At 33.3% G+C, this 26,844-nt stretch overlaps 4 protein-coding genes and 3 long non-coding RNA genes across 19 annotated transcripts; 1 reads left to right on the top strand and 6 right to left on the bottom strand.

Annotated features, from left to right (window-relative positions):
• Positions 1-1,042: 1,042 nt before the first annotated feature.
• On the bottom strand, positions 1,043-2,740 carry LOC145038404 (uncharacterized). The gene is made up of 3 exons (XR_013679356.1): positions 2,605-2,740; positions 1,256-2,514; positions 1,043-1,181 (listed from the first exon to the last, which is right to left on the bottom strand). It is a non-coding gene; the product is annotated as an uncharacterized LOC145038404 (long non-coding RNA).
• A 1,678-nt stretch (positions 2,741-4,418) lies between these two features.
• LOC145041504 (uncharacterized) lies at positions 4,419-8,991 on the bottom strand. Of its 13 annotated transcripts, none has more exons than XR_013680236.1 (8): positions 8,010-8,991; positions 6,128-7,910; positions 5,902-6,010; positions 5,593-5,737; positions 5,438-5,516; positions 5,248-5,336; positions 5,133-5,179; positions 4,419-4,656 (listed from the first exon to the last, which is right to left on the bottom strand). It is a non-coding gene; the product is annotated as an uncharacterized LOC145041504 (long non-coding RNA). The 13 variants fall into 13 exon arrangements; XR_013680234.1 differs by having other exon boundaries at positions 6,128-7,334; positions 7,531-8,988; XR_013680238.1 differs by having other exon boundaries at positions 4,465-4,656; positions 6,128-6,297; positions 6,430-8,980.
• Positions 8,992-9,033: 42 nt separating this feature from the next.
• LOC145039441 (uncharacterized) lies at positions 9,034-13,903 on the bottom strand. The gene is made up of 5 exons (XM_078987502.1): positions 13,755-13,903; positions 13,084-13,621; positions 12,725-12,965; positions 9,554-12,641; positions 9,034-9,061 (listed from the first exon to the last, which is right to left on the bottom strand). The coding sequence occupies exons 1-5, from the start codon at positions 13,901-13,903 to the stop codon at positions 9,034-9,036; spliced, it is 4,044 nt and encodes a 1,347-aa protein (XP_078843628.1).
• Positions 13,659-15,314, top strand: LOC145038403 (uncharacterized). Its single transcript, XM_078986778.1, has 2 exons — positions 13,659-14,875; positions 14,985-15,314. Exons 1-2 carry the CDS (start codon positions 14,556-14,558, stop codon positions 15,055-15,057), a joined length of 393 nt encoding a protein of 130 aa, XP_078842904.1. The 5' UTR covers positions 13,659-14,555; the 3' UTR covers positions 15,058-15,314.
• A 1,370-nt stretch (positions 15,315-16,684) lies between these two features.
• On the bottom strand, positions 16,685-18,307 carry LOC145041503 (uncharacterized). The gene is made up of 2 exons (XR_013680232.1): positions 17,586-18,307; positions 16,685-17,484 (listed from the first exon to the last, which is right to left on the bottom strand). It is a non-coding gene; the product is annotated as an uncharacterized LOC145041503 (long non-coding RNA).
• A 1,636-nt stretch (positions 18,308-19,943) lies between these two features.
• On the bottom strand, positions 19,944-22,151 carry LOC145039440 (uncharacterized). Its single transcript, XM_078987501.1, has 2 exons — positions 21,813-22,151; positions 19,944-21,731 (listed from the first exon to the last, which is right to left on the bottom strand). The coding sequence occupies exons 1-2, from the start codon at positions 22,149-22,151 to the stop codon at positions 19,944-19,946; spliced, it is 2,127 nt and encodes a 708-aa protein (XP_078843627.1).
• Positions 22,152-22,770: 619 nt separating this feature from the next.
• LOC145041502 (uncharacterized) lies at positions 22,771-24,533 on the bottom strand. The gene is made up of 4 exons (XM_078989612.1): positions 24,149-24,533; positions 23,530-23,664; positions 23,329-23,415; positions 22,771-23,238 (listed from the first exon to the last, which is right to left on the bottom strand). Exons 1-4 carry the CDS (start codon positions 24,275-24,277, stop codon positions 23,074-23,076), a joined length of 516 nt encoding a protein of 171 aa, XP_078845738.1. The 5' UTR covers positions 24,278-24,533; the 3' UTR covers positions 22,771-23,073.
• Positions 24,534-26,844: the final 2,311 nt, after the last annotated feature.

Below are 26,844 nucleotides of genomic sequence, written 5' to 3'. Positions count from 1 at the left end.
AACATGTGGTACAATTCTTGAGATTGGCATGAAGAAGATAAAAGAATCGTGAATTCCAATTATGTTGGAATGGAATCATGAATTCCAGTTTTGTTGGAATCTAAACTATAATTTGGTTTTGTTTTCACAGAAGTTGATGCTTGAAGAACGGACCACAAAATTGAAAGTGATTCTAAGCAAAATTATTCTTTTAGAATGTAGTAGTGTCGTTGTTAGATTTTGATGTTTTCTTTTCGGTTTTGAAAGTTTTTTAGGTTTATTCTTTAACAATAAATGTAATTCTTAAGAATTGTTACCCGTATTCTATAAGAAATAATGTATTTTGTGTTTTTATTCTTCAATTAATTGTTCAAGAATTTGTTATTCTACGAGAAGTTTTTAAAGTCATGATCTATAGATAGGTTCAAGATAATTTTTATTATTTATGGTTCAAGATAATTTTTATTATTTATGGTTCAAGAATAATTTTATTTTTGAATATACTCAAAAACACATTCTCTCACAATGTCCGAATTTAAAGAATTATAATTTGTAAAATCTGATTTTTAAAATTAATAGAATCTATAATCTCTAAAAATATGCAATTTTCCTTTATTAAATATATATTAATTGACTAAAATACTCTTGTAATGAAATTAGATGATATTTTTCAATTATATTTAATTCAATAATATATATTAATGACTTTCTTAAAATAAGTAAAATTGATTGACCCACATTTATGCATACAATAACATAATAATTACTTTGAATAGAATAACCTAAGCCTATATATATATATATATATATATATATATATATATATATATATATATATATATATATATATATATATATATATATACTAGCCGTTTACCCGCGCTAAGCGTCGGGCGGCAAAAAGTTTCTTTCGGAAGATAGTTTTAATAGTTTCCTTTAGACGTGGGTTATTCATTGCGGCCATTTGGTAGACTATTATGTGTCGAATAGTTCATTTCAACATATAGTTTCTTGCTAGGTGTATAGTCATACAATACGATAAAAGTTGAGTCTACATCTCAAATAATTCATCTGATAGTTCATACTTGATTTTAACAATATATAAATAACAACAATCTGCAACCATATAGTTTTGTACATTTATAACATGTCTAATATATAACCTACACCAATCTGCAATCATGTTGCTTCATCTGCTAGCCCTGCATTAAACATCAAATAAGCATCTAAGATACATATTTGAAGAAATTGTATAATAATAAGTTGTTGATTGTACCTTGTTAATCACATAACACTTCTTTGTATACAATGTTTGATGTGTAGATTCCATCATTATGAAACGTTTTTTCCGGCTTTACTAATACCTTGGTATTGACACGTGATATTCCTCTGGACAACGCCACATAAAGCTGGCCATGTGAGAATACCGATTCTGGTAGATAAACACCTACATTTGGAATTGTTTGTCCTTGAGCTTTATTGATTGTCATAGAGAAACTAAGCTGAATTGGAAACTGCTTTCTTTTAAGTTTGAATGGGAACATCTCATCGTCAGACGGACATAGAGGAATTCTTGGTAAAAACACTCTTTTTCCAGCATGTTGGCCAACCGCTATCTTTGCATCAATGACATTTTGTTGGAAAGCTCGACATATCAATCTGGTGCCATTACATAACCCGTTTGAAGGATCGATATTTCGCAAAAGTATTACAGGGCACCCAGTTTTTAACCGAAGATAATGAGGGGGTACACCACTAACATTTAGCGAGTTCAAATACTCCATCGGATATAAGTTATTTTTGTCATCTTCTGCTTCATCAAAACTATAGTAAACTTTTTGCTCGCCAGAAAATCGTTCGATCAACTTATTATTAATCTCATCAACACTTTCATTTTTAGTTGACAGTATCGCCCTCGAAATGATAAATTTTGAGTCGGCGTCGTTGGATTCCAAAGAAGGAAATATTGCATCAATCAGAGCGTCCACTGATTTAGTTTTATCAGTGTACCGAATGGACATGTTATAAGGTATACGAATATAGGACTCGTCCAATGTTTCCTCCTTTCCATCACCGACTCGTAATAAAAAATCAGAAAACCATGGGTCATTTACCGCTCTCATGTTGATACTTAATCGAAGCCTTTTAACTGAAGCCTATAGAGGTGACATTCGTAAGCTAGAGTCGACAATTTGTGCTCGAGTGCCACGTCTCACGACCAGTAACACTTGTCTAAAGTCACCTCCCATAACCATTATCTTTCCACCGATTTTCTACTAAACTTTTTATTGAGGGAACCAATGGGAAAACCGGAAACCATGATATGATAGCATCGGCCAAACGATTAAACCGCGTGTTGTTGCTGATCTTAATCATCAAATCACCACGTAATAAACTGTATTCTTGATATCTCGGATACTCAGCATAGGTTGGTTCGATTTGGAAATGGTTTAAAGAAAACACACCACCCAATAGATTCCATCCATAAATAAAGCGCATCATTTGTTGTGGAACAACTGCTAACAATTTCTCTCTCTAATAGAAAATGTAATATTTTTATAAAGAAAAATACTTGTGATAAATTATGAAAATGAATATAAGATATAAATAGTTTTGTAAACATACATTTTGATCAATGAGAACCATGAAAAGTTTGTTTGCTCTTGAATCCCTCCAAATGAAATCAACACGAACGGATGTCAAAACATACCACAAATGGTAGTTTAGTAGCAACGAAAATGCATCAACGTAAATATGACCATTCATGATTCTACAAAACGAAAGTCGGATGTGATTGATGTAGAATTAATTTAATTAATTATTTATATTAAAAACTATATTGATTTGAGATTACCAAAGTATAATAATATATGTATCGTGCTTTTGAAATATCCAAGCAATAAGAGTTTTTATTACATGGTAAAATGTAGATATCATATTGTATTAAAATTAAAGTAAATAATTTAGTACTTAAAAAAGCTTGAAGTTAGTGTTAAATTTGTTGAAACATTAAACAATATAAATTTTATAGTTCACACCAATAATTCTTTTTTTGTGATTATATAGAAAAACAGATATAAATAGTTTTGTAAACATACATTTTGATCAATGAGAACCATGAAAAGTTTGTTTGCTCTTGAATCCCTCCAAATGAAATCAACACGAACGGATATCAAAACATACCACAAATGGTAGTTTAGTAGCAACGAAAATGCATCAACGTAAATATGACCATTCATGATTCTACAAAACGAAAGTCGGATGTGATTGATGTAGAATTAATTTAATTAATTATTTATATTAAAAACTATATTGATTTGAGATTACCAAAGTATAATAATATATATATCGTGCTTTTGAAATATCCAAGCAATAAGAGTTTTTATTACATGGTAAAATGTAGATATCATATTGTATTAAAATTAAAGTAAATAATTTAGTACTTAAAAAAGCTTGAAGTTAGTGTTAAATTTGTTGAAACATTAAACAATAGAAATTTTATAGTTCACACCAATAATTTTTATGAATAAAAGCTTCGGGTTTTAAGCAAATACTCATTAATTTGTGATGTTCAAAAAACTGTTGAATTTGTTGTGATGCTCAAAAACTAATTACATTCTTTTTAAACTAAGATTTGGGCTTATAAACTTAAAGGTGTGGGCTTATTTTTTTTGTGATTATATATCTTAACGTTAATTATGTTATATTTAAATAGAAAAACAGATAGTTGTATTTTCAAAAATTTAGTCTATCAAACATTAAAATATTAAGAATAATAACATGAAAAATAGCGCTTTAATGCGGATAGATTTTCTAGGTGATTTATTATTGGAAGCTGTAAGGTTTATTTATATTAAAAACTATATTGATTTGAGATGCCCAAAGTATAATAACATATGTATCGAACTTTTGAAATATCCAAGCAATAAGAGTTGTTATTACATGGTTTATTTATTAAATATTACAGAAAACCTAAAGCATATATTAATAACAAATAATATTTATTAATAAAATGTAACTTGTCAAATAAAAAAAAAGTCTAATTGTATAAATTATAATAAATTATTATATCTAAAACCCATCAATAATAATAATAATAATAATAATAATAAAGATAATATATAGTATTGATAAGAAACAAACTGTGGTGTTTTTTCTTTGGCAAGTTTCAAAAGAACACGCCAGAATACCACAATCAATTTGATAATTAAAAGATATTTACTGATTAAAAATATTCAAAACAAATATCCTAACTTATACATATACAAACCACACTTATGCAGAATGTCAGAAACAAATAAATACACACCTAGAATTCAATTATATACATGTATTATTTGAGATAAAGAATAAGAAGATTGATCAATTTAGATAGAATACAAACAAATACATACACACATATATACAAATTATATACATGTATTATTTGAGATAAAGAATAAGAAGAGTGATCAATTTAGATAGAAGACAGAATAATATCAACAGTTGAAACAAAAGAAGTTTATCACTTCAAATAGAAGTAAGAAATAAAATATTGTACACATTTGAAGTTATAAAATATAAAAGAAGTAAAGAGAACCTGAATCCGTGTCAAGAAACGCAATGAAGCAGTGTAGCAGTCTTCCCGATTCCAACTCAATGATCAAATCGTCCCAAAACCTCAACTGTGAAATTTTGCTGTGAGTTAAAAATGAAGAACATAACTTAAATTTATAGGTTGAATAATCTATTATAGAATATAATGTTGTATTTTTGGATATTGATAATCATTCCAAAATTAAGCAAATTAAAATCTTACCATGAATATTAAAATCCATACCAAAAATATTTAAAATCTTACAAAATTAACAAATATACTAATTATCAAAATCCCTACCAAAAATATTTTAAAATCATATGAAACTTAACAAATATACTCAAAATTTTAAAAACGAATATAATATTTGTCGATTTTATTTTTGGAAATATATTGTAATCTAAAAAACAGTTTAATAGATCGGTAGTCAAAACATCTAATTAAGTCACTTAATCTTTTACACATTACAGAATTAAAAAGTCGATACGTGTCATACAGAAACATAATAAGTGAAAAAAATAAAACAAAAAAGAAAGGGCTTACAACATTTAAATAAAACAAAAAAGAAAGGGCTTACAGTTCTTTGTTCTGTTGGAGAAGCAATTGCAAGACCAGAAGCCAAAGCTGCAACATGGAAGGGTTTATTATGATTACACTAAAGCAAAATTACAAAAAACACAAAAACACTTAACAGGAACTCAATGTGCCTTGGATTTTGGATTTATTTTTCTAAATGAGCACCATCATTTCCAAATGCAGATGCAGCCTCACTCTGGGCTTGCTGTTAAGAGAAAAATACAAACAAAAAGATGTAAAATTGGTTATGAAATTATAAACCAACAAAAAATTCATTAAAATAGTTAGCTGTAAATTTTAAAATACCTGCAATAATTTGATAAACTCAGCACGTTCTTTTGCAAGAAGCTCATTCTTACTACGAACATCAAATTCCTGTACAACACTACAAAAGGTAAAATAGTCACTTCAACAACAAAATGGAGGGTAAATTGATCATTTGAAACAACAAAAATACTTACCAACAACTAACAACACCAAACCTGTAATTTTACTCATAATAGCATCTTCCCCTTACCATTTATGCCCTTGTAACTAAAAAAACATAATACCCATCACGATTTTAAGTTTAAAAAATATATGTCAAAGAAGCAAGCTCATTTCTCCCTGAAAAGAATCAAATAAACAAACATTAAAACAACACAACAAACTATATTTTTTCTTGATTACTGCTTCTTGTTTAAAAATCATATAAAGCAACATACTTTTATTTATGAGTGAAAAAAGTACATTTTAGATTTTTTTTTTTTATTAAATAAAAAAATGCTAACCTTTAATTTCATTAGTTTGCTAGAATCTAAAATCCGAGCAAGAATATTCAAAACTGTAAGCTTCATTTTTTGTTATCCAGTATTGCTGTTGATCTTTCTTTGATGTTACCTGTAGCATGAAACCAGCATTAGCCAAAAGTTCAATAACTCCAAATGAAATTACATGTAACAAACGCAACCTAAGAGCTAAACATTACTTCTTGTAAGATCAAAGAAAAAGTATGACCTTGATACACAACTTGTCCATCTGCTAAAAGTATGACATCATCAAATAGGTCATAGGTCTCATTTCGCCTGTTGTGACTCGCTTTTTTTTGTCCCACCTGAAATACCCCTAAACATTTCATCTCCTACTACAGTGTTTTCAAGACACTTCAAGACCTAAAATCTGCATATCTGAACATAAATATCAGAAAATTAGTTGTGTTTTTCTCACATATTCACTTATATTTGATACATTTTTAAACATAACACATGTCAATGGGACAAAAGTTGCAATTTTTATCTGTCTTATTCTTGAGCTATTACCTTGGGTTTTATGGACTTATGGTTGCTATTTTGGCAAGTTTCAAAAACTTGGACCATTTTACCCCCAGTTTGTCAAAACATGTTGAAGATCCACCTCTTTTGCCAACATTATCAATTGGAAACATAAGAGTTTTTTAGAAAACTCATTCCACAATATTTAGATGTCAAAATGAAGGGCATTTTTAGATAGAAGGAAAATTAGAAAATTACCTTTTTTACCCATTAAGCAATGCTTATGAAGGGCATGATAAAAAAAAAGGGTAAAATGCCATCAAATTCTAATACTTAAGGAAGGTTGATTTATAATTTTCACCTCAAAACTAAAATAAAAAAAGATTGGTCAGAAACCTATAGAAATATGGATCCGGTTCAAAAGTAGTGTAGAGTAAACAATTTTACGTATTATCTACAGTTGGAGGCAATATATTTGACATCTTTTCTGTAATTTCATCAAAAGATTAGAGACATTAAATGGTTACACTCTTACTACGTGAATTAATAATGTTACCTGCAGTAAAATTTGCAGGTTACCTGAAATTTTTTTTAGTTGCAGAAAGTAGAAATTAAAAAAAAAGACTTTAGTGCATTCAACCATCACAATGGTGGGGCAACTTTTAATCTCCTTGAATCGCTTCACATCAAATAGATGAAAAAGAATCAAGAAACAATAAAGATTTGTTGGATATCTGATTAGTATACAATATGAAGAACAAACTAACAAAAATGGAAATAAAAAGCTAACCATCATCCATTTCCTCATTTCATAAAATTCCCAAATGCTATGAGGATTCAGATATGTGCAAGTCAAAATGTGCAAGCTCTAACTTCTGATGTATATAATAAAACATGAAGGAAGACGAAGAAACATGATTAACATCAACAATGCTCGCCAAAACACATAATACCTAATAAAAAATAAAGTTAATTTCAGCCATGGATGATAGGAAAAATTGAAAATAAGAATACAATCTTGGGTAAAACATTAGTGAAGCTGCATATGATATACATAAGTTACCTGATGTATGAAAAAGGCAAATGCCCTAAGTTCTGATGTATAAAAAATCACAGGGAAGTAGAAGATAACATAAACTAATTTCATACCTTAACATCGGCAGCCTTTTTCACTCGTTTTCCAATAAGACTTCAAAAAATCAGTGCAAATACACACACACACACACACACACACACATATATATATATATATATATATATATATATATATATATATATATATATATACACACACACAAACAGAGAGAACAGGTGGTGATGGTGACAACAATAAACCACCAAGAAACTTACTCTAGAGTTAGCTTACTGAACTCAATGAGAAATTTATAGAGAAGCTATATTATGTGGCTAGAGATAGTTGGTAGTCGAAGGCGGAGGAGGTGAGCCCTAAGAATGCATGAAGTGCGGGTTTTGATTTATTCCAATTTGAATGTTTCTCCCAACTTTAAACATGAATCATTCAACTTCAGCTAAAAATAGGGAAACACCGAGATATGAGGAATCTGATTAAAATTTGAATCTCATAATGGATTAGTGACGCTGTTAGGTTTTTGGATAGAATGACCCACCACCACAGTCAGACCTTCAACAAAATAGAACACCACCGTGAGCCATAATCGAATGCATTCACTCAAGCCACTACATAGCCACATGTCGTAGAAGGGAGATTTGGTGGTGGTGGTGGTGTCGGGGGTTGGCGGCTGTAAATTTTGTTGCTCTTCTGGTCGTGCGATTCTCCTTCTATTGTATCAAACTCATATCTGATCTTCAAAACTCAAAAAGCAGTACAAAATGGAACCAAAAATCGCTAAATATTAAAAAAAAAAATACCTGCCTTCAATGGTCCTGCCATAAAATCTTTGAGAAAGCAACATCGTTTGTAAGGAAGAAACAAAAAACAAACTTCGGTTCGATGACTCTACGTTAGATCCAAAGCTGATTACAATAGAAATCGGATAGAAAAAAGAAGAAAACACGAAACTTGTCGAGTGAAAAACCCATAAAAATAAATCCCCAAATCCGATTTCTATTGTAATCATCTTTGGATCTTCAAAATTTGAAAGAATATAGACAGTATCTTCAAAATTAGTGTGTGTGATGCCTGGTGGCGATGGTGGAGGAAACTTAGGGTTAGTGGTACCTGTGAACGGTGTGTGATGTTGGCGTTGACGGTGGCGGTGGGATAGGTTTAGGGTTTCTCTTCCCGATAGAAGGTAGAAGTGGGGTGGTAAAGGGGGGTGGTGGATGTCGGTGGTAGTATAGGTGAACTTCTAGGGAGTCAATTATACAGTTAAAATGGAAGAATAATCGCGTTAGTATGTAAGGGTTAATGGGGGACCCTCTTCTATGTTGTAGCGACGTAAGGTGGGTGATGGTAGCGGAGGCCTGCCGGAGGGTGGAAGTAGCGATTGTCTCAAAAGAGTGGAGGTAGCGACAACTTCAAAGAGGTAGGCGGAATGGTGGTTACGTTTAGGGATACATAAGAGAAATGGGAGAAACGGCGTCTGAAGATGGGTGTATAGGATTTTAGGGTTTTTCACAAAAGGAAAAGGAAAAGCGTATATGATGTCAGTTAGTGAGATGCATAACATGTTAGTACATTATGTATTGTTTTGTACCTCTTAATTTTTAAGAAGTGGGCAATATCCTTAATAATATAGTAAATATATATATATATATATATATATATATATATATATATATATATACTAGCCGTCTACCCGCGCAAAGCGGCGGGGCACGTGAGTTCTTTCGGTGATATGTTTCCATTACAAAATTGTTATGTTAAAAAAAAGTACATGTTGAAGACAATATAATCAAACTATGGTGTTATTTGTTACATCATGCATCAAATAACCAATAAAAAGCAACCAGTCAAGACAATACAAAATATTAATCGTGCAATACTTCTTTATACACCACATTTGCTGTATAAACCCCATCACCTTTTGAATTTTCGTTAGGATGTACTAATACTTTTGTATTGCAACGTGAAACCCCTCTGGACAATGCAACATAAAGTTGTCCATGCGAGAATACTGGTTCTGGAAGATAGATACCTACATATGGAATTGTTTGTCCCTGAGCTTTATTGATTGTCATTGCAAAGCACAATCGAATAGGAAATTGTTTCCTCTTTAGCTTGAATGGGAACATATCATCATCAGATGGACATAAAGGAATCTTAGGCAAAAATATCCTTGTTCCTGCATGTTGACCAACAGCTATTTCTGCATCAATAACATTTTGCTGAAAGCTTCTACATATCAATCGGGTGCCATTACACAACCCATTTGCTGGGTCAATATTCCGTAACAGTATTATCGGACATCCAACTTTTAATCGAAGGTAATGCGGAGGTAAACCACTAACACTGATCGAGTTTAAGAATTCCAACGGATAGAAGCCATTTTTATCATCTATGGCTTCATCGACACTATAGTAAATTCTCTCTTCTCCTTGAAATCGATCGATCATGTAATCGTTAATCGCATCGACACTATCATTTTTTGTAGATAATATTGCCCGCGATATGATATAATCTGATTCAGACCTATTAAATTCCAATGAGGGAAACACTGCATCAATCAAAGAATCTAATGATTTTTCTTTATCAGTGTATGGAATGACCATATCATCAGGGATGCGAATAAAACTTCCGTCCACTGTTTCTTCAACTCCATCACCAACCCGTAATAGAAAGTTTGAGAACCATGGATCAGTAAGTGCTCTCATATTTATTGTTAACCGCAACTTTATAATCGAAGACCAAAGAGGCGACATTCGTAGGCTAGAGTCTACAATTTGTGCTCGTGTCCCACGTCTTACGACTGGCAATACTTGTCTAAAATCGCCTCCCAGAACCATTATCTTTCCACCAAAAGGGAGTGCCACCCCAGTGATATCTTGCATTGTCCGATCAAACGCCTCCACCACCTGTCGCTTTGCCATCGATGCCTCATCCCATATGATTATTTTTGCAAGCCGAAGTAGTTGAGCGGTACCGCTTTGTTTTTGGATTCTACAGAATGAGTTATTATCTGGAGTTAGAGGAAGTTTGAAACGCGAGTGAGCTGTTCTCCCCCCAGGCATGTTATTAGCCGCAACACCCGATGAAGCTGTGGCGAGTGCAATATGACCAAGTTTGCGTATATTAGCAAGTAAAGCTTTGTACAGATATGTTTTTCCTGTTCCGCCAGGACCATCTATGAAGAACACTCCTGTACAATCAGTACACACATGCCTCATGATCTCATCATATGCATATTTTTGTTCAGGATTGAGAAACTCTTTGGCACGCAAATGGTCATCTTCCACAATTATAGAGCATTCTTCTTGTACCTCTCGAAAAACTCCAGACTGAAAATTCAAATCGGTGTTTACAGTCGGGAGATCAAAGTTATCAAGCTTGTTACCCATAGACTGTAGGAATACGCTTATGTCTGTAAGGACCATATTTTGTACTCGATTGACATTATCGTATTGTCTACTATAATCTTCGGAGAGAGAATTGTAGTGGGAATTCCATATCTTGCGAACATCTCCAGGATCACAAAAAACTAATATCGTTGCAAACAACCTTCTGAGAGCATTTGGAAACTGAAACAAGGAGGCCTCTACAAGACACTGCGATAAACTATCATCTGTCTCTATTAACCCTCTTTCAAGAGCCGCTTTTCGAAATGTGGGATGTCTTACGTTATTGACTGTGTACAGATCTTCAAAACATGTAGGACCCCTAACATGACATAATAACACACGTAGATAGTATCGCTCACCTTCAGCAGGATTTGCAGAAACCAAACGACCAACTGCTCGTGATACTTTTCGAGGATTCCATAGACGCGATTCTTTATTCCATGTGAAGTGTTTGGGAAAATCTTTGTATAAATATTCTCTTGCATTAACGTTATCTTTATTCATCTTGAAAAATGCAGTCAACATTGATCTCTTATCTTTCTCCCTCTCAACAACTGATTTCATTGCATCATCATCAGTGAACCTAACCAACTGTTGGTTTGGAAGATGCAATTGCAAAGTGATCACATTAGGGTGGATTTGATTAAGAGAAAAGCTAAAAATTCGCCATACTGCTTCTGGAGCGGAGACGTATCGTGCATCCTGAAAACGTTTTATCTCATTGATAACAACAGGTTGTGCATCTGGATCAATATGGATAACTTGCTTGTCGTGACCCTTGTAAATATACTTAAAGATGTATTTCACTGATGTTATACTCGAGCAAACCTCAACATTTAGATGGCAGTTGAACATCATCAACAACTTTGGGTTATATGGGACAACCCATCTATTATCCATCATAATACCTTGTTTATTCACAGCAATTCCATTATCTCTCCTTCGATAAACCGGATATGTGTCCTTTCCTTGTGTTGTGGCTTCGTTGAATTGTCGAGGGTATCTAAAACGACAGGTTGGTGGATCACCTTGCATACAAGAACATTTTTTGTTTAATGTACCACAAGGACCATGTATCATGTGTGATTTGACCAGATCGTGTAGTATAGGATACTTTGTCGGGTTTGGAATTTCGGCACACACATACTTGTCATAATGGTCTGTATTGGTGAGCTTCCATTCAGGTTTCATTATTAAGAGAAAATGAGCATGTGGTAAACCACGTTTCTGGAACTCTATTACATAAACATATGCACTCACCACACCAAGGACGTGCCTCTTCAAGAGTTGTTCCTTAAGGTCATGTAACTTAGCACGAAAAACTCTTGCAACCAGATCTGGTCTATCTTGTGCTGTTTGAAAATGAAGTAACTCATTTTGGATTTCAGGCCAATTCGGATTGCACGTTATTGTAAGGAATATATCAGGTTTCCCTCCATCTTGAACTAAAGCCATAGCATCGAGAAATCGTCGTCGCATGTCACGAGGACCTCCGATGAAACTTGCTGGCAAAACAACACGTTGCCCAATCATACTTGCTTGTACCTCACCGGCATTGACACAATCCACAACACCTTGGTATAACTCCGCTCTTATTGTAGATTGGTTTTTTCTACAAAATTCCAAACGCGAAGTCTCAATCTTGATGTAGATATCTACCACAAATTGTTGTAATAATCTCCCTCCTAACATAATTACGTTCAAGTTTGATCGAATCTGCAACTTGTAACAGTAGTACTCCCGCATAGTTACAGTTTTCCTACCCGTTCTTATATCAGTCTCTACATAATGATTAAATTGAATAAATTATATCAATTTTTACATTTGTAAAATTTAACAATATTAAAATTGTGGCTATGCGTACCTTCTAGATCTTCATCGAAGATTTGGTCGTCATTAACCATCTCATTGAATGAAACCCCTTGCCTTAGTATGTTAGAATGCCATCCAGGCTCACCATTTGGAAAGAATAAAGGATAACACAATGGGTCATAACATCCCCAATAAGATTGAATTGTTTTTGGTTTGTCGGACCTTCCATATACTATAATACTTCTTTTATATGCGGTTATGTTGTCATTGCCTTCAATCCAAATACCAGCAACCTGTGAAATTATACAATAGAAAAAATATGATTAAAACTGGTACGTAATTTGCATAGTTATATTTAATACATGAAACATCTTTTTTCTCAAAAACATATGTACATAATTAATTTCAAACCTCGGATGTGGTTGGCCGGTTGTACACCCTTTGGTCTAGTTCTACTGATGCATTTAAAGTGACTCTGTAATTGTCGAGCGGTCCTAGATCAGCAAGGCTACGAAATATTGCAACGTATGGGTTTGTAGCAAGAACGCGAGTCAAAATTTCAACAATTGGTTTAGCAAGATTCTTCCATTCGAGTCTATTTGACATCTCAGCTTCAACATCGTAAAAATACAATTGTAAGAACTTAGGTTCATCCTTTTTCCTTGGAACTAACTGATCGATTCTATGGTATATCCCTCCATTCACACAAAAAGTGTATACCCCAGATGTCATATTGGCCATCGATTCATCCACTTCTACGCCCATTGATGCAAATGAATAGTTGGTGTTGTATGCACGTATATTCTTTCTAAACAATTTGCCTAATTTTGTTTCTGAGGTGAAAAGATTGTGTAATTCGTCAGGAATAGATGAGTCTGCCAACTTTGTCTTTCCACTCATGCAACAAAAGCCAGCAGATTCAAATTGTAGTCGTTTTGCCCCACAATAACTACATATATCATTGAACTTCACCACACGATTGCTAATATTTTTTCTCTCTGGTGTAAATAACAAAATGGTAATGGTATTATTTACAAAATTAAACTTTTAATAGAAGTTGAATATTTTAATTGGAAAAAAACCTTACCTGGCGATCTATCATCCACAAGAGCATCCTGTTGTTTTCCATGTCCTCCCAAACATACAATACTCTAACACTTGTAATGTTCCACCATTCATATATTTGCCCCAAAGCAGAAAATTCATTAACAGTAGTATGATAAATATCCATTTCAACTGAAAAACACTTCAGTTAATAATTGCTATACTTGATGGTTTTTCTAATACATATTGCTTGTACTATGAAATAAAGTAAAAGTTCAATACCTGTTTGATTCTGATATAGCATATAGAACAGATGGTTTTATGAAATCAATGGAACAAATGGTTTGATGGTAAAGTATGGAAGCAAGATTCGTAATCTTAAATACGTATATATGTACAGATTACAAAACATGTTTGTTATTAATGGATGAGATAGATTTAATGTATATCATCAGTTTTTTTTTTAAATGACAATTTAAAAAATCCTAATCAGTTTGGATAGAATTTGAAGTGCTTATCTGATAAGCACTATGATAATTTCGAAGTTAGTGTTATCTTTTTCTAATTAATAATGATATAAACTGTAAAGATAATTTCGAAATTAATATGTTGACTAACATTGATCCTTAAAATTTGGGATATGAATGGTTTTGAGCGGGAAAATATTGACACCTGGGTAACCCTCTACAATAAATACCTATGTTTGCTTCTCTGAAATTCGATAATGACTTGATTCTTCCACCTGGGAAGAAGGTATGTTCACATATTTTTTGTTTTCTCTTTTGATTTAATTGTTACGTTGTAACTAATACTACTTTTGACATAGAAAAACGGCCATAATGTCGAACTCAAGTAGCATTGTAAATAAGCAGGAATGTGAACAAATCATCCTTCAACTTTGTATGCATGAGAAACATGAGAAAGAAAAGAAAAGGGAATGGGCATTGCTAAATTGGAATTGGGATGAGGTTATTGATATTCTAAGTTCTGAAGATGAAAAGCTGGATGATGAAGCTGTGGAAAAGTCTGACACATTAGATTCAACAAAACCAAAAACTTTGTCACCACCACTGAAGAGACCCCGTGTCAAAGTTCAAAGCCGAAACAGATGTTATAGGCTTCGTGATGAAGAAGATGGTGAATTTCCTGTTGATGTCGGGTAAGATCATTTGTACTTTGTTTTACAAACGATCATGAAAAACTGTTTTTTTTATATATTTCAAGGATCAAGAAACTTATGAATGCCTTAAATTTTATTTTTTTGTCAGGAGTGGTTTGATTACTGTTGCAGCTGAAAACCAGCCATCTCAGGATGATGAAGATGCAGTTGTTAACACCTAAGTTTTTTTAGTAGATTTATTTGATGTTGGAATTTTTATGGTTGTCTTTTTTTTGGATTGTTTCAAATAAGTAACATGTTTTTATGGTGTTGTTTTTCCTTTGCTATTACATTATTATTTTCTGGGGTATAAATGCATGCCTTGTTTTTATGTCTTTTAAAAGGCAACCAATGTCACACAATCCATAGGTATTTATTGTAGAGGGTTACCCAGGTGTCAATATTTTCCCGCTCAAAACCATTCATATCCCAAATTTTAAGGATCAATGTTAGTCAACATATTAATTTCGAAATTATCTTTACAGTTTATATCATTATTAATTAGAAAAAGATAACACTAACTTCGAAATTATCATAGTGCTTATCAGATAAGCACTTCAAATTCTATCCAAACTGATTAGGATTTTTTAAATTGTCATTTAAAAAAAAAACTGATGATATACATTAAATCTATCTCATCCATTAATAACAAACATGTTTTGTAATCTGATTAAATGTCACACATATGACATTTAATCAGAAAATCGATCATTCTTCAAATATGACATTTAATCAGAAAATCGATCTAAAAATGAGACATTTGGTGTTTATCGATTTTTCAGGGTCGACGGGTTGTATGAAAAGCGAAGGCTGAGTAATTGAAAATTAGAGGATCGATGGTTGCTACTAATTGCTTGTAACTGGTATTGGTTTCATATCGATGGATGTGGATTCGCATATGAAATCAATTGTGTTCGCATATATGAAATCAGTTCACATATGACATCAATTGAGTTCGCATTTGGTTTTGTGGGTCAAAACAGTTCGCATAAGAAGTTCACGATTTGTTTGAGGTTAATTGATTTTGATTTCGCAAGCTTGGAGTCGGAGATCTGGATTGTGTTCGCATCTATAGAATGCGAGGAGAATTTAATGGTGATATTCAGTTCGCATTTGGTGACACAAGTACGTGGTTGATGATTTTTGGTTGGTTCGCATTTGAAATCAGTGGGTTTCGCATTTAGGTTCGTATCTGGGTTTCTCAAACAACTGAAATGCGAATATGAGACAACTGATTAATTTCTCAGTTAATGCGATGAAATGCGAATGAACTCAAAGACGGATGGATGCAAGATGCGAAGAATTTGAATGAAAATGCAAAGTTTTTAATGTATAAATGCGAATGAACTCAAAGACGGAAGAAAGTTTTTAATCTTAAATGAAATCATAGTTTCCTAATAAATTAATTAACAAAATACTTAACCCGAAAACAAAATCGAAAACCAAAATATAACCACATAACGTGAACCCACCAAACCAATTACGAATGTCAAAGAAAGACACATGAGAATTAACAAAAAAAAAAAAAAACTTTCATTCACAAATGGTATAATGCATAAATAAAGCTTATTTTTTTCATTTACATACAAAATATTAAGAACAAAACACTCCCATGTTCTTGTACATGATACATACAAAACAAAGAAGAAACTATTATTCATATGGTACCTTCAAATATAAGAATGATACAATAGTCAAATATGTATATGATAAAATTTGAAACAAATCAATCCAAATTCACAAAATTTTGTCAGTTAAATTTTTTTTGTTGTCTGACAATAAATGAAACCAAAAACTTATGCATTGCAATTTTCAAAAACAAAACTTACAAATGGGTTTACCCCAAACAATAACAAAAACTTACATATTGCAACTTTAAAGAAAAAACTAAACATTCAACTACAAGAGCTCTAAAAACCCAACAAGAAGATCATATTCAGATCTTAAGAAGCTTACCCACGATTTCTTTGAGATGTTGGTTTATATCAATCCATTTCAAGTCCTGTAAACACACATAAACACAAAGTTAGACATACGCATAGATACAGGACGATGGTCAGCAGCACCGGAATTTTAGAAGGATGCATAGAGGAAACTAATATGTGGAAGCTATGAGGTAGCTTTTTGATAGAGAGACAGAAAGGGGAAGTGCAAAGAACGATAACAAAGGTGGTGGGTTTAGCAAGCATTGTTATTTTTCTTGAAAACAAACATTAATTAAATGGATAAGGATTCAACAACTACAGTAAAATGATAGAGTAATAAGATATTTCCTTCATTAACTGGAGTCCATATCAGTACAGATAGTTGAAGATATACCTGAATTGATACAGATAGTTGAGAAATGTCAAAAGGACACAAATACCCTTAGTACCACTTAAACAAGAAAGCTTTACTCTAGATACACTTATACAAGAATATTTAATATACAAATGATTACCCAAAATGTAGACAAACATCAGAACCTGAAATGGAGAGGAAACACCGGAAATTGAGAGTAAACATTGACGATTATGTGATAAATGACTGAAAAGAACACTTTAAAATTGCTAACAAAAACCTGTATTGTTAGAGAACGTTTGTAAATTAATAGTGTTTGCCTCCTGGTTCTGCAATAGAGAGAGAGAGAGAGAGAGATGGTTGGAGACCTATGACCACAAAAAGAGAAATTCTCAAATTCACAAAATTTTGTCAGTTAAAGAGCACTAACCTTGAAATCGTGTTGGATCCTGGTCCACTGTGACACTTGTGAAAATGGTTGTCTGAGGTTTCTAGAGAGTCGAGTGCGACCAGCTGTGAGTAGTAGATGGTTAGGTCTCCAGGTATGTGTGTAAAATGCGTAACACTTACGACCTCACAGATAAGAAATTTTTTGCAGTCAATTGGTCATATAAGGGGATGGGGCAGAGATATGAAGAAAAAGATTCGTTCTAGACTTGACCGGTGCAATCGATCAAAATCAAATAATTAGAGAATAGAACAGTAGCATATGCTAGATGTCGAGAGATGGGGGTTGTGAACGGTGGTAAGATGAAGTGCGATGATGATGAAGGTGGCCTGTTTGATGGTAGTGAAGGTTATGTGACAACAAAGTTTACTGATGGTGTTGTGATGTTCGATATTCGGGTTTCTAAAGGAGATATGCAAGAGAAGAGAAAGGCAGAGGTGTTTAGCAGCGACTGTAATGGTCTCAGTGGTCAAGGTGTGGTGGGTAACTGCGTCGAATATGGGAGGAATTTTAGAGTATTTAATAGAGAGGGAGAGAGTTCAAGGAGAGAAGAGATGGCGACTCATCTAGGGTTATTCTACAAGGAAGGGCTATAGATACTAAGATAAGAGATGATATATAAAGTTTATCTATAGACCGATTCAATTGGCAAAATCTGAGGAAGACGGGTTCTTCTTTGACCAGTTCAATTTGAAGAAGAAAGCCAAAGCCTATTCAATATGTACGTAATTCATGTTAACCGCGTAAGATTTGGTATTTTTCTATGCATAAACTCATTGTAAATAGCGTAATAAGGGTTATACCTCTTAAAATTTAATATTATTTTATTAATGATTACTTGTACTAACAGCTTAATGGTTTGGACGTCTTAAAAAATATTATTATTATATTGAATCTATTTATGGAAATAGTTGGATTTCTATTATAAAGTAGTATAGATATATATATATATAAAAGAGAGAGATACGTTCTAACATTATATACTTTTAGAATATTTCAATGTAAAATATGTTAAAAATATTGTTTTAGAATATTAGAATATTATATATATTATATTTTTTTTATTAACAGAAAATTAGAATATTTCACCAGAAAAAAAAGAATGTTACGATCTCATCAAATTAAACCTTATTACAGTATGAGTTATAACATCCTCTTTAAATGCATGAAATAAATTCACATGAAAGAGGTGTAATCGTTCATAAAGGTAAAGAAGGTATCGGTAGCTAGCATGGTAAGTAAATCAAAAGGTTGAAATTCATTGGCCAAACGAGGGAAATGACAAAGCTTTACTTTTGCTTAGTACAAGAACTGCATACAAATTGAATATTCTCAAAAGAACGCAATTTTTTATTTCCTAACAAACCATATTACATTAATACGCTTGTCTCAAGTTTGAGATTCAAGTATTCAATGTCAGCATAGTTACAAGCAACAAAAGGCAACGAGAGATATGAAGAAAAAAGGAATTTAAGAGGAAAATATATTCATAAGTTATCCGACACCATTGACACCATCAGATTTTTCCACTATTTGAGTTTAAATTTTGATGTGTTTTATGTGTTTAAGTATTGATTTTGATTTTCAGTTTTTGTTGTTTAATTTTAGGATTGATTTTCGTAATTGTTTTAAGTTTACGATTTTTTGAGGATGAAGATGAAAGAGTTGGAGAAAACAAAGATAACGACATATGGTCAATAGTCAATACTCAATACTATAACTTTTTATATTTGTTGGGATATTTATCCAAACAGTCCCTGCAAAAGAAATACTCAACACAAAGGGTCCCTCCAAACTTATAACATGGTCCCTGTTTTAATAAAAAATTACAGTAATAGTCCCTCCATAGAAAATTAACTACAAAAACGGTCCATGTAATTTAGAGAATAGGTCCCTGTGCAGACTTATATTTACATGAATGGTCCATATGCTTCAAAATTTACATAAATGGTCCATTTCTAATAAATGGTACCTACTTTCGCAAAGTTATTGAAATTATTGAAATATTCTCTGCTTTTCACAAAATTACATTAATAATCCTACCAAAAGCAAAACATAGTTACCTAATTCGCTGATCGATCCGGTACGGGAACGAGGTACGAGTACGGGATTCACTAGATTGGACGTATCCGATTCGGAGGGGGTAGGCTCATTTCGGTACGAACCGGTACAGTGTACCATGAAGTCCGGTACAGTGTACCCAAATGTAAACCCTTTTTAGAAACATATTATTGTAAATGTATGATAAACAAGGAACATATTATATCAAGATTACCAAAATACCAAAAACATAGTCTTAATTCATTAAGTACCAAAAGATGTAACAGATTACATGCAAAATTACCAAACATAAAACATCACAAGATTACCAAACATAAAACATCTATCTAACCGCTGCCTTTTTCCTTTTCCGTTCTCCACGCTTTCTTCATCAAGATTCTCCCAAGTCATTTCCTCCAATCGGGCACTTGAACCTTCTATATAATCGCTTTCCGGATTTATGTCCCATTTTTTCAGGGGTCCGGATTTATAAGATTCTGAGAAACGGGATAGAAGCCGAATGTTTGAGTGAATAAAAACTAGTTTGTCCGTTCTATTGCAATTTAAACGATTTTGCTTCACGTTATGAATATAGGAGTATGTACTCCAATTTCTCTCCGCCGAGGAGCTACGAATCGGTTGAGAGAGTACTGTTTTCGCCACATCCGCCAATTTTGGAGTCTTCGATCCATAAGTTGCCCACCAATCAATTATGTCCATGGTTACGACATCAATTTGAGTTGAGGTCATAGAGTAAATTCCTTTCTTCATATGAAATTTCACGAATTGTTCTCGTAAAATTTTTGCTTCTTCTTCATTCTCCGCGATTCTATCAAATGCCTCCATAACACCAAGTACAATTTCTTTATCTTGGTTGGGAGCTTTTCGTGCCATGCCACCGGGTGCCAATTTTTCTAGGTAGTGCTTATCATAGAATTTTGGATTTAAGGCAAATCCCAAACAATGAAGGGGGATTGTCATCTTCTCCCACCTATCCAAAACAATTTTTTCAACTTGAGGGTAATAACTTGCATATTTATTTTCCCTCATGACATCCTTGATTTCACCTAGCATGTTGTCCATCCTTTCATAAATCTCTCCCATTTTGGGACCTTCACCATCACAAAATTTTAGTAACAAAAATATTGGTTTTGTGATAGCCAATATATTTTCAACATCGTCCCAAAACTCATCATCTTTGATTGTATTGGCGATTTTTGACCCAAGTATTCGAGTGGCTTCGTCCCCATTCTTGACCCATTCCCGCCAAGAATTAAGAACAATGGTTGTAGAAAGAGCCTCCATACACTCCATTAATCTATGCAAAACTATGTAGTGTGAGGCAAAACGAGTCTTTGCAACCTTCAATAACTCTAGAGTTGAGTTTTCCCTAAAAAATGATAAAGCATGTGTGTGGTTAATAAAATACTTGACAATACCTTTGCCTCTCTTATAGGTCTCCTCTAGCCAATAAAATTCCTTCGCCAAATCCTTAAAAATGAGATTTAAGGTGTGCACGCAATATGGGGACCAAAAAATATGTTTGTGTATCCTTTCGATCTCCCGCCCAGCAGTCTTGCAATTAGCCGTGTTATCGGTTACAACTTGTAATACAGTACTTGGTCCAATATTATCGATGGCTCCAAGTAGAAACTTTGAAATTTCTACCCCCGATTTTTCAACCCCCGAAAAGTCTTCCGTGTACATGAATGTTGCACCACGGGAATTAACCGCAAGGACATTGATGAGTGGATTATGTTTCACATTAGACCACCCATCCGAGACTATTGAGACTCCTTGTGTGATCCACGTGTCCTTAATCGGTGTAAGCTCCTTCTCAACGTCCGTAACACATTCATCAAGTAATACGGTTCTCGCTTTTTCACACGATGGGGGTTTGTATCCATCCGGTGCATTCTTGATGGCGCTAATCATTTCAAGGAATTGCAGGTTACGTAAAACATTGAAAGGGATTCCGTTGGCACATAATCCTCGAACTATCTTCAAGTCCACCACGTTCCTCTCTAATATTCCAAATGATTCTTCAATGCGTTTCCTTGAAGATGCATTTTTAGAGAGAACGGAATTCTTCAAACACTTTGCAACTCCACTGTTTTATGCTTCTGTAACCTTCTTCCTAAGACTTTCTCTTTTCTGTTAATCTTTAACCATGACAGGACATCTTCTAATATCGACGGTTTTCCCTACAGCAGGTCCAAAAAAATGGACATGGATTCGGGTGTACGAGCTGGTAAACTTGCCTTTACAGTGGTTATAAACCCACTGTTTAGAACCTCCAGTATATTTACTGTTTCCTGCACCACAGAATGTAACTTCTTCTAAAAGTGGTCTGCTTGTATCTTTTCCTTCAGGGATTGTTGATCTTTGTTGTGTTTGCTGTACTTCATCATCAACATCAATAATGTAATCTGCTTGTGTTTCACTGATGTGGGTGTTGCCTTGTATTTCACTGTCTGCTAGAGTATTGGCATTTCTTCCAAACGCCATTTTTTCTCAATCGGTGAAACAGTAAAGAAATTGCAGATGAAGAGAAATTGGAACAGATTTTGGATGAGATAATAGAAATCGAGTATCATACTATATTTTGTATCCATAAATTTGATAGCTTGGTACAGACGATTTGGTTGGAGATCGAGGAGACTTACGACTTTTTCCAAGCGTTTCGTTAATTCCCGCCAAATTGAAGGTTGGCACTGACTTGGCGTCCCAATCGACATCCCAATTGAAGCGATTCACAAAATTCATTGTACCATAAGCGAATTGAAGATCGATCGGCCCTTTGCCAAGCATCGATTGGTACACTACAATTCCCGATTCTGCTCCCGTTCCCAGACCGAATAGATACGCTTCAATCCCGATTCCGCTCCCGTTCCAGATCGATTTGGTACGCCTTCGTACCCCGATTCGGTACACAGCGAACCGGTACGAGGTACCCGGCCTCAGGGGCGAATTAGGTAACTATGAAGCAAAATTACATAAATTTTCCTACCTTTCATAAAACTAAAAACATTGTCACTGTCTCATAACAAATTTACAAAAATGTTCCGTTAAATTAAACCCCAACAGATCGAAAGTGTAGTGAAACTAAATTTTAAGGACACTGAAGTTAAAAATCAAACTACAGGATCATTTATCTTTCAAAAGAATGTTTATACTTTTATAGTCGTTTTATAGTTTTATTACACGCATACATAACCTAACTACAACTTTACTACAAATACAATAAAATAAACATAATATTACAACTCAAATCTAAAGAAAATGTCTTCAAACACTCTTTACCCAATTATATTTCACCATTTAAGAGCCCTCAAGGATCTTATTAACTGAAGGAGAATGGATAATAAACATTTCTAGAGTTAGTTCATCATTGTATCTATCCATGAAGACATTCAATTCTAGCACACACCTAAATTAATACCCCAGATTCACTTGCTTTTCCATCTTCAATGGGATGAGTCTTTCTAAATTTCAAAACTAGTCCTTGTTGTTTGGCAACTTGTTCAATCTCATCAAGTTTGTACTTAAGCATCTCAATTTGCTTTGCAAGATCTTCATCACGTTGCCTCAGGGTCTATAAGATATCAGAAGTAAGGATGATTATTAAATCTTTGAGAAAGAAAAGTTGCATGATTTATAAGAGAAAGTGAACATAAATTTTAACCTCTAATTCTTGTCTGCGAAGTGCCTCCTTCCTAGCTTCTGATTTTGAGCTTCTTTGGACCTCTAAGATAACAGCAGTTCCTGCAACCTGCATAAATTGGATCATGAATGTGAACTTGTAATTATTTGCTAATTTGTGAAACATCTTAATCAATCAAATGAATTGGATGGGTGTGTATGTATGTAAGGATATGAAAATTACAGTGAACACAAAGAGTTCTCCAAGAAGATCTGCAGCAGCTTGGACAGCTTTTTCCTCATTTAAAGGGCGAATTGCAGCATCTATTGCATGACCATATATATGTCTTTGCAACTTTGTTCTGAAACGATGATTAGCCTGTATAGTATACAGGATTGAACTGAGTTATAAAAGAAATGCTTTTGATCAAGAAATCCTTACTTTTGTTCTTCTTATTTTCAGAATCGCAAAAGGAAAACTTTCGTTCACAACTGAATTCGAGGACTTTACAAATTAGATCAGCAAATTTAAAGAAAACTCTTTAATGGTGTCACAACATGATTCCACTACTTCATTCCCTATGCTTTAGCATACATGTTTCAAATGTGATTATAACTAAATTTAGTTAAAATTGGTGTTCTTGAAAAACAGAAAACTAGATCCCGCTTTCCAAAAACAAAATTTGGTCAAAAGAATACCATGATAACTTGCGCGATAACAGTTTCTAATCTTTTACTTCACGGATCTATTAGGTTAAAATGACAAAATGCACTAAAGTTTCCAACTCAGAGTAGCAGATATTTTGAAATAACATTCAATGACTTTGGAAAGTGAAATTGAATCGTGGAACAGGCAACCACACCTGGGCAAAGTTGATGATGGCGTGGCGGAACTGAGGATGACGGCCAGCCTCTTTCTTGATACGTTTGGCGATTGGTTTGCAAATCGTTTTCAAAGCAAGTGTTCCTAGCTTCGCGAAAGGTAATATCATAACTCGGAAGTGCGCTGTATGTGATGCACGCTATCTGTTCGATGTTTCGCCTCTGAGGTTTTGCAGAAGAATCGGCGTGAAACCAAAGAAAATTCAGTCTTATTACGAATTGATTTGCTTTAAGCTTTTCATGAGTCCGAAGAATCTAGCTTCGCATCACGCAAGGTTATCCTGATGAATAATTCCACCAGTACCCTCCATTCTTTTCCGACAATGAAACTTATACACCGTGTTCTCCTCTTCACCAACGATAAGGGGAAAACTGATTAATGTAAATAACTTATATTATGTTTTTACCCCTTCCCATGAACTAATAAATAATTACATTTTTATCAAGTGACAATCTTTATAATCTCCATAGCTCTTTATTTTTTCAACTCAAATGTCTAAGTTAATTTCCGAAAATACCCTTTTACTTTAAACTTTCGGTGCATAAAATCCGGTAAAAATTTATTGCTCCATCTTCGGTCTTCATAGAACCAACAATTAAATTGCAATAAATTAGAAAACAACATCATCTCCAAATTTAAATTGTTCTATGTAACTCAACACATCTTATATAGCCGATTCCTCCTAGGTTCAAGTTTTGTCTTTGAGTTAGTGTTTTCCAAAGATGAATTTGATCTCCTCTCAAAATGTCCATATGCTTCTCCTTTGCTTCTGGGTACTTTTTATTTTTGAGTTTTTGGTTTCATGTTAAATTTTGGTATCTTGATTTCACTTCCCCGTCCCTATCTTTCTTCGTTATTTCTTCTTTTCAACCCTAATGTTCTTTTTCCTACTTACGATTGCAAGGAATCTAAGAGGGTGTTTGGGAGTGTTTTTCATAGCTAAAAGTGTTTTTTTAGAAAAGTGTTTATTGGCTTATGACTTTTTTTCTAAAAAAAGTTTTAAAAATGTGTTTGGATTAGCTTTTAAGATGGTAAAAACTAAAAAGTCAATAAGCACTAAAAAACCACGACTCTCTTACTTTTTAAAAACTACTTATTCTTCTTTACCAAAACCCCCTTTTTAAAAGCACTTTTCACTTCCCCAAACACATTTTAAGTATAAGCAAATAAGCTAATAGCTAATAAGCGTTTTTTATAAAATCCCAAACACACCCTAGGTGTCGCTGCTACTCTGCCACCAAGAATGCTCGAATCGGACGAAGAAGGGGTTATATGGAACGAAAATCATGGATTCCTTACTTTTGTTTCTCTTAACGAAGAGAATGACATCTACATCTTATGGGCTTAAATCTACATCTCCATTTCTTTAGGATTTCATTCAATTTGATATCATGGTAGCCTAAATCTTGGCAAATCACTACCTTCCATCTTATTAAAACCCTTAACTTCTTCTATAATCTTACCCTGTATTCAAAAAATAATATATTTTGTTACTGCCAAGATCAAAAAAATCAAGAGACTAGGGGCATTATAGTTTGAGCGGAATGGAGGATGTGGTGCTCGACAAGTTCATCAAGAAGCTTTTAGATTCTAAGGTTGGATCCGTTCCAAAGCAGATTCCATTTCGGAATCAGAAATTTTGAAGCTTTGTTTTGCTTCCAAAGAGGTTTTCCTTTTCCAACCAAGTTTGCTCAAACTTAAAGCCCCAATTAAGATCTGTCGTAACCAAATTTATTACTACTCGTATTGATTTATTTCTGTATGGGTGTCTGATGTTTCTATGCCTACCAAATGGTTTGTTCTTGGTGTAAATCCGCAATATGAACAATTGGAGGCATAAATTACAGGATTGAGTTTTTCTTATTTTAAGTTTTGAATTCTTGAGAAACTTTCAAACTTTATGTTGTTTTGAAGTGATTTAAAGCATTTGGTAGGTTTAATTCATGGTTAGGTCAACATCATATTGTTGATCGCCTCCCTTGGACGGAAATTCATCGAATTAATCTGTGTTTGTGGCTTTACATAAATGTGGATGGTGGGCCCTAAATCTGGTTGTAAATTTTGCAGCCAAACATGGTTTCGATTTTTTGTTTTTTTTTTATTTGTAATGAAACAATGCTCAATTTTAGGTTATTTTCTTAATTTTATATTTTAAATTGTCTTTAGGTTTGTTCTTATTTTTCTATTTTTATACTTTTTATATAAGTGGGTTTCTATAAGAGTAATTTCTCATGGTTGTCACTTTTCTTTGGCTTGTAGTTTTGACCAAACCTCACGGAATTCACCAGCCTATTACATAATTTTTAGGTAAAACTCTGTTATAGACCATATCGTTCACCCCTTCTTTTAGATATACAATAGAATGAACCATTAAGCAGAGCTTTTAGATAAAATGGTTATCTTTTTATAATGTCTTGATTTTCTTTTATATATATATATATATATATATATATATATATATATATATATATATATATATATATATATATATATATATATATATATATATGACATGTTTAATTGCTTTCTAATGTAGATTTTGGTGGTGATTGGTATTATTGTAGGTTTCAAGTGCCAGATATGCTAAATAAAAAAATGGATGTAGAAATGCATGTGGTTATACAAAATGCAAGGGTGTATGTGCCAATAAAGGTGAGCTTCTTCTTAAATTTTTGA

This window comes from Lactuca saligna, chromosome 4, assembly GCF_052625555.1.
Source record: "Lactuca saligna cultivar CGN05327 chromosome 4, ASM5262555v1, whole genome shotgun sequence".
Taxonomy (NCBI): domain Eukaryota; kingdom Viridiplantae; phylum Streptophyta; class Magnoliopsida; order Asterales; family Asteraceae; genus Lactuca; species Lactuca saligna.
This window is presented reverse-complemented; position numbering and strand designations above follow the sequence as displayed.

Bases quoted from the DNA above. Each gene is read 5' to 3' on its own strand.
- LOC145041502 (XM_078989612.1), bottom strand. From the start codon at position 24,277: ATGATATTACCTTTCGCGAAGCTAGGAACACTTGCTTTGAAAACGATT. The intron at 23,665-24,148 runs GTGTGGTTGCCT...TATACTATACAG, and splicing joins CCATCATCAACTTTGCCCAG to GCTAATCATCGTTTCAGAAC. The intron at 23,239-23,328 runs GTTAAAATTTAT...GATATCTTATAG, and splicing joins TTCGCAGACAAGAATTAGAG to ACCCTGAGGCAACGTGATGA.
- LOC145038403 (XM_078986778.1), top strand. From the start codon at position 14,556: ATGTCGAACTCAAGTAGCATTGTAAATAAGCAGGAATGTGAACAAATC. The intron at 14,876-14,984 runs GTAAGATCATTT...TTTTTTTGTCAG, and splicing joins GAATTTCCTGTTGATGTCGG to GAGTGGTTTGATTACTGTTG.
- LOC145039441 (XM_078987502.1), bottom strand. From the start codon at position 13,903: ATGGATATTTATCATACTACTGTTAATGAATTTTCTGCTTTGGGGCAA. The intron at 12,966-13,083 runs GTTTGAAATTAA...ATAATTTCACAG, and splicing joins ACCGGCCAACCACATCCGAG to GTTGCTGGTATTTGGATTGA. The intron at 9,062-9,553 runs GTGCTTTGCAAT...TTAAAAATTAAG, and splicing joins AAACAATTTCCTATTCGATT to AGGTACAAAACAATACATAA.
- LOC145039440 (XM_078987501.1), bottom strand. From the start codon at position 22,151: ATGGCGTTTGGAAGAAATGCCAATACTCTAGCAGACAGTGAAATACAA. The intron at 21,732-21,812 runs GTTAAAGATTAA...AAGTGTTTGAAG, and splicing joins TTAGAAGATGTCCTGTCATG to AATTCCGTTCTCTCTAAAAA.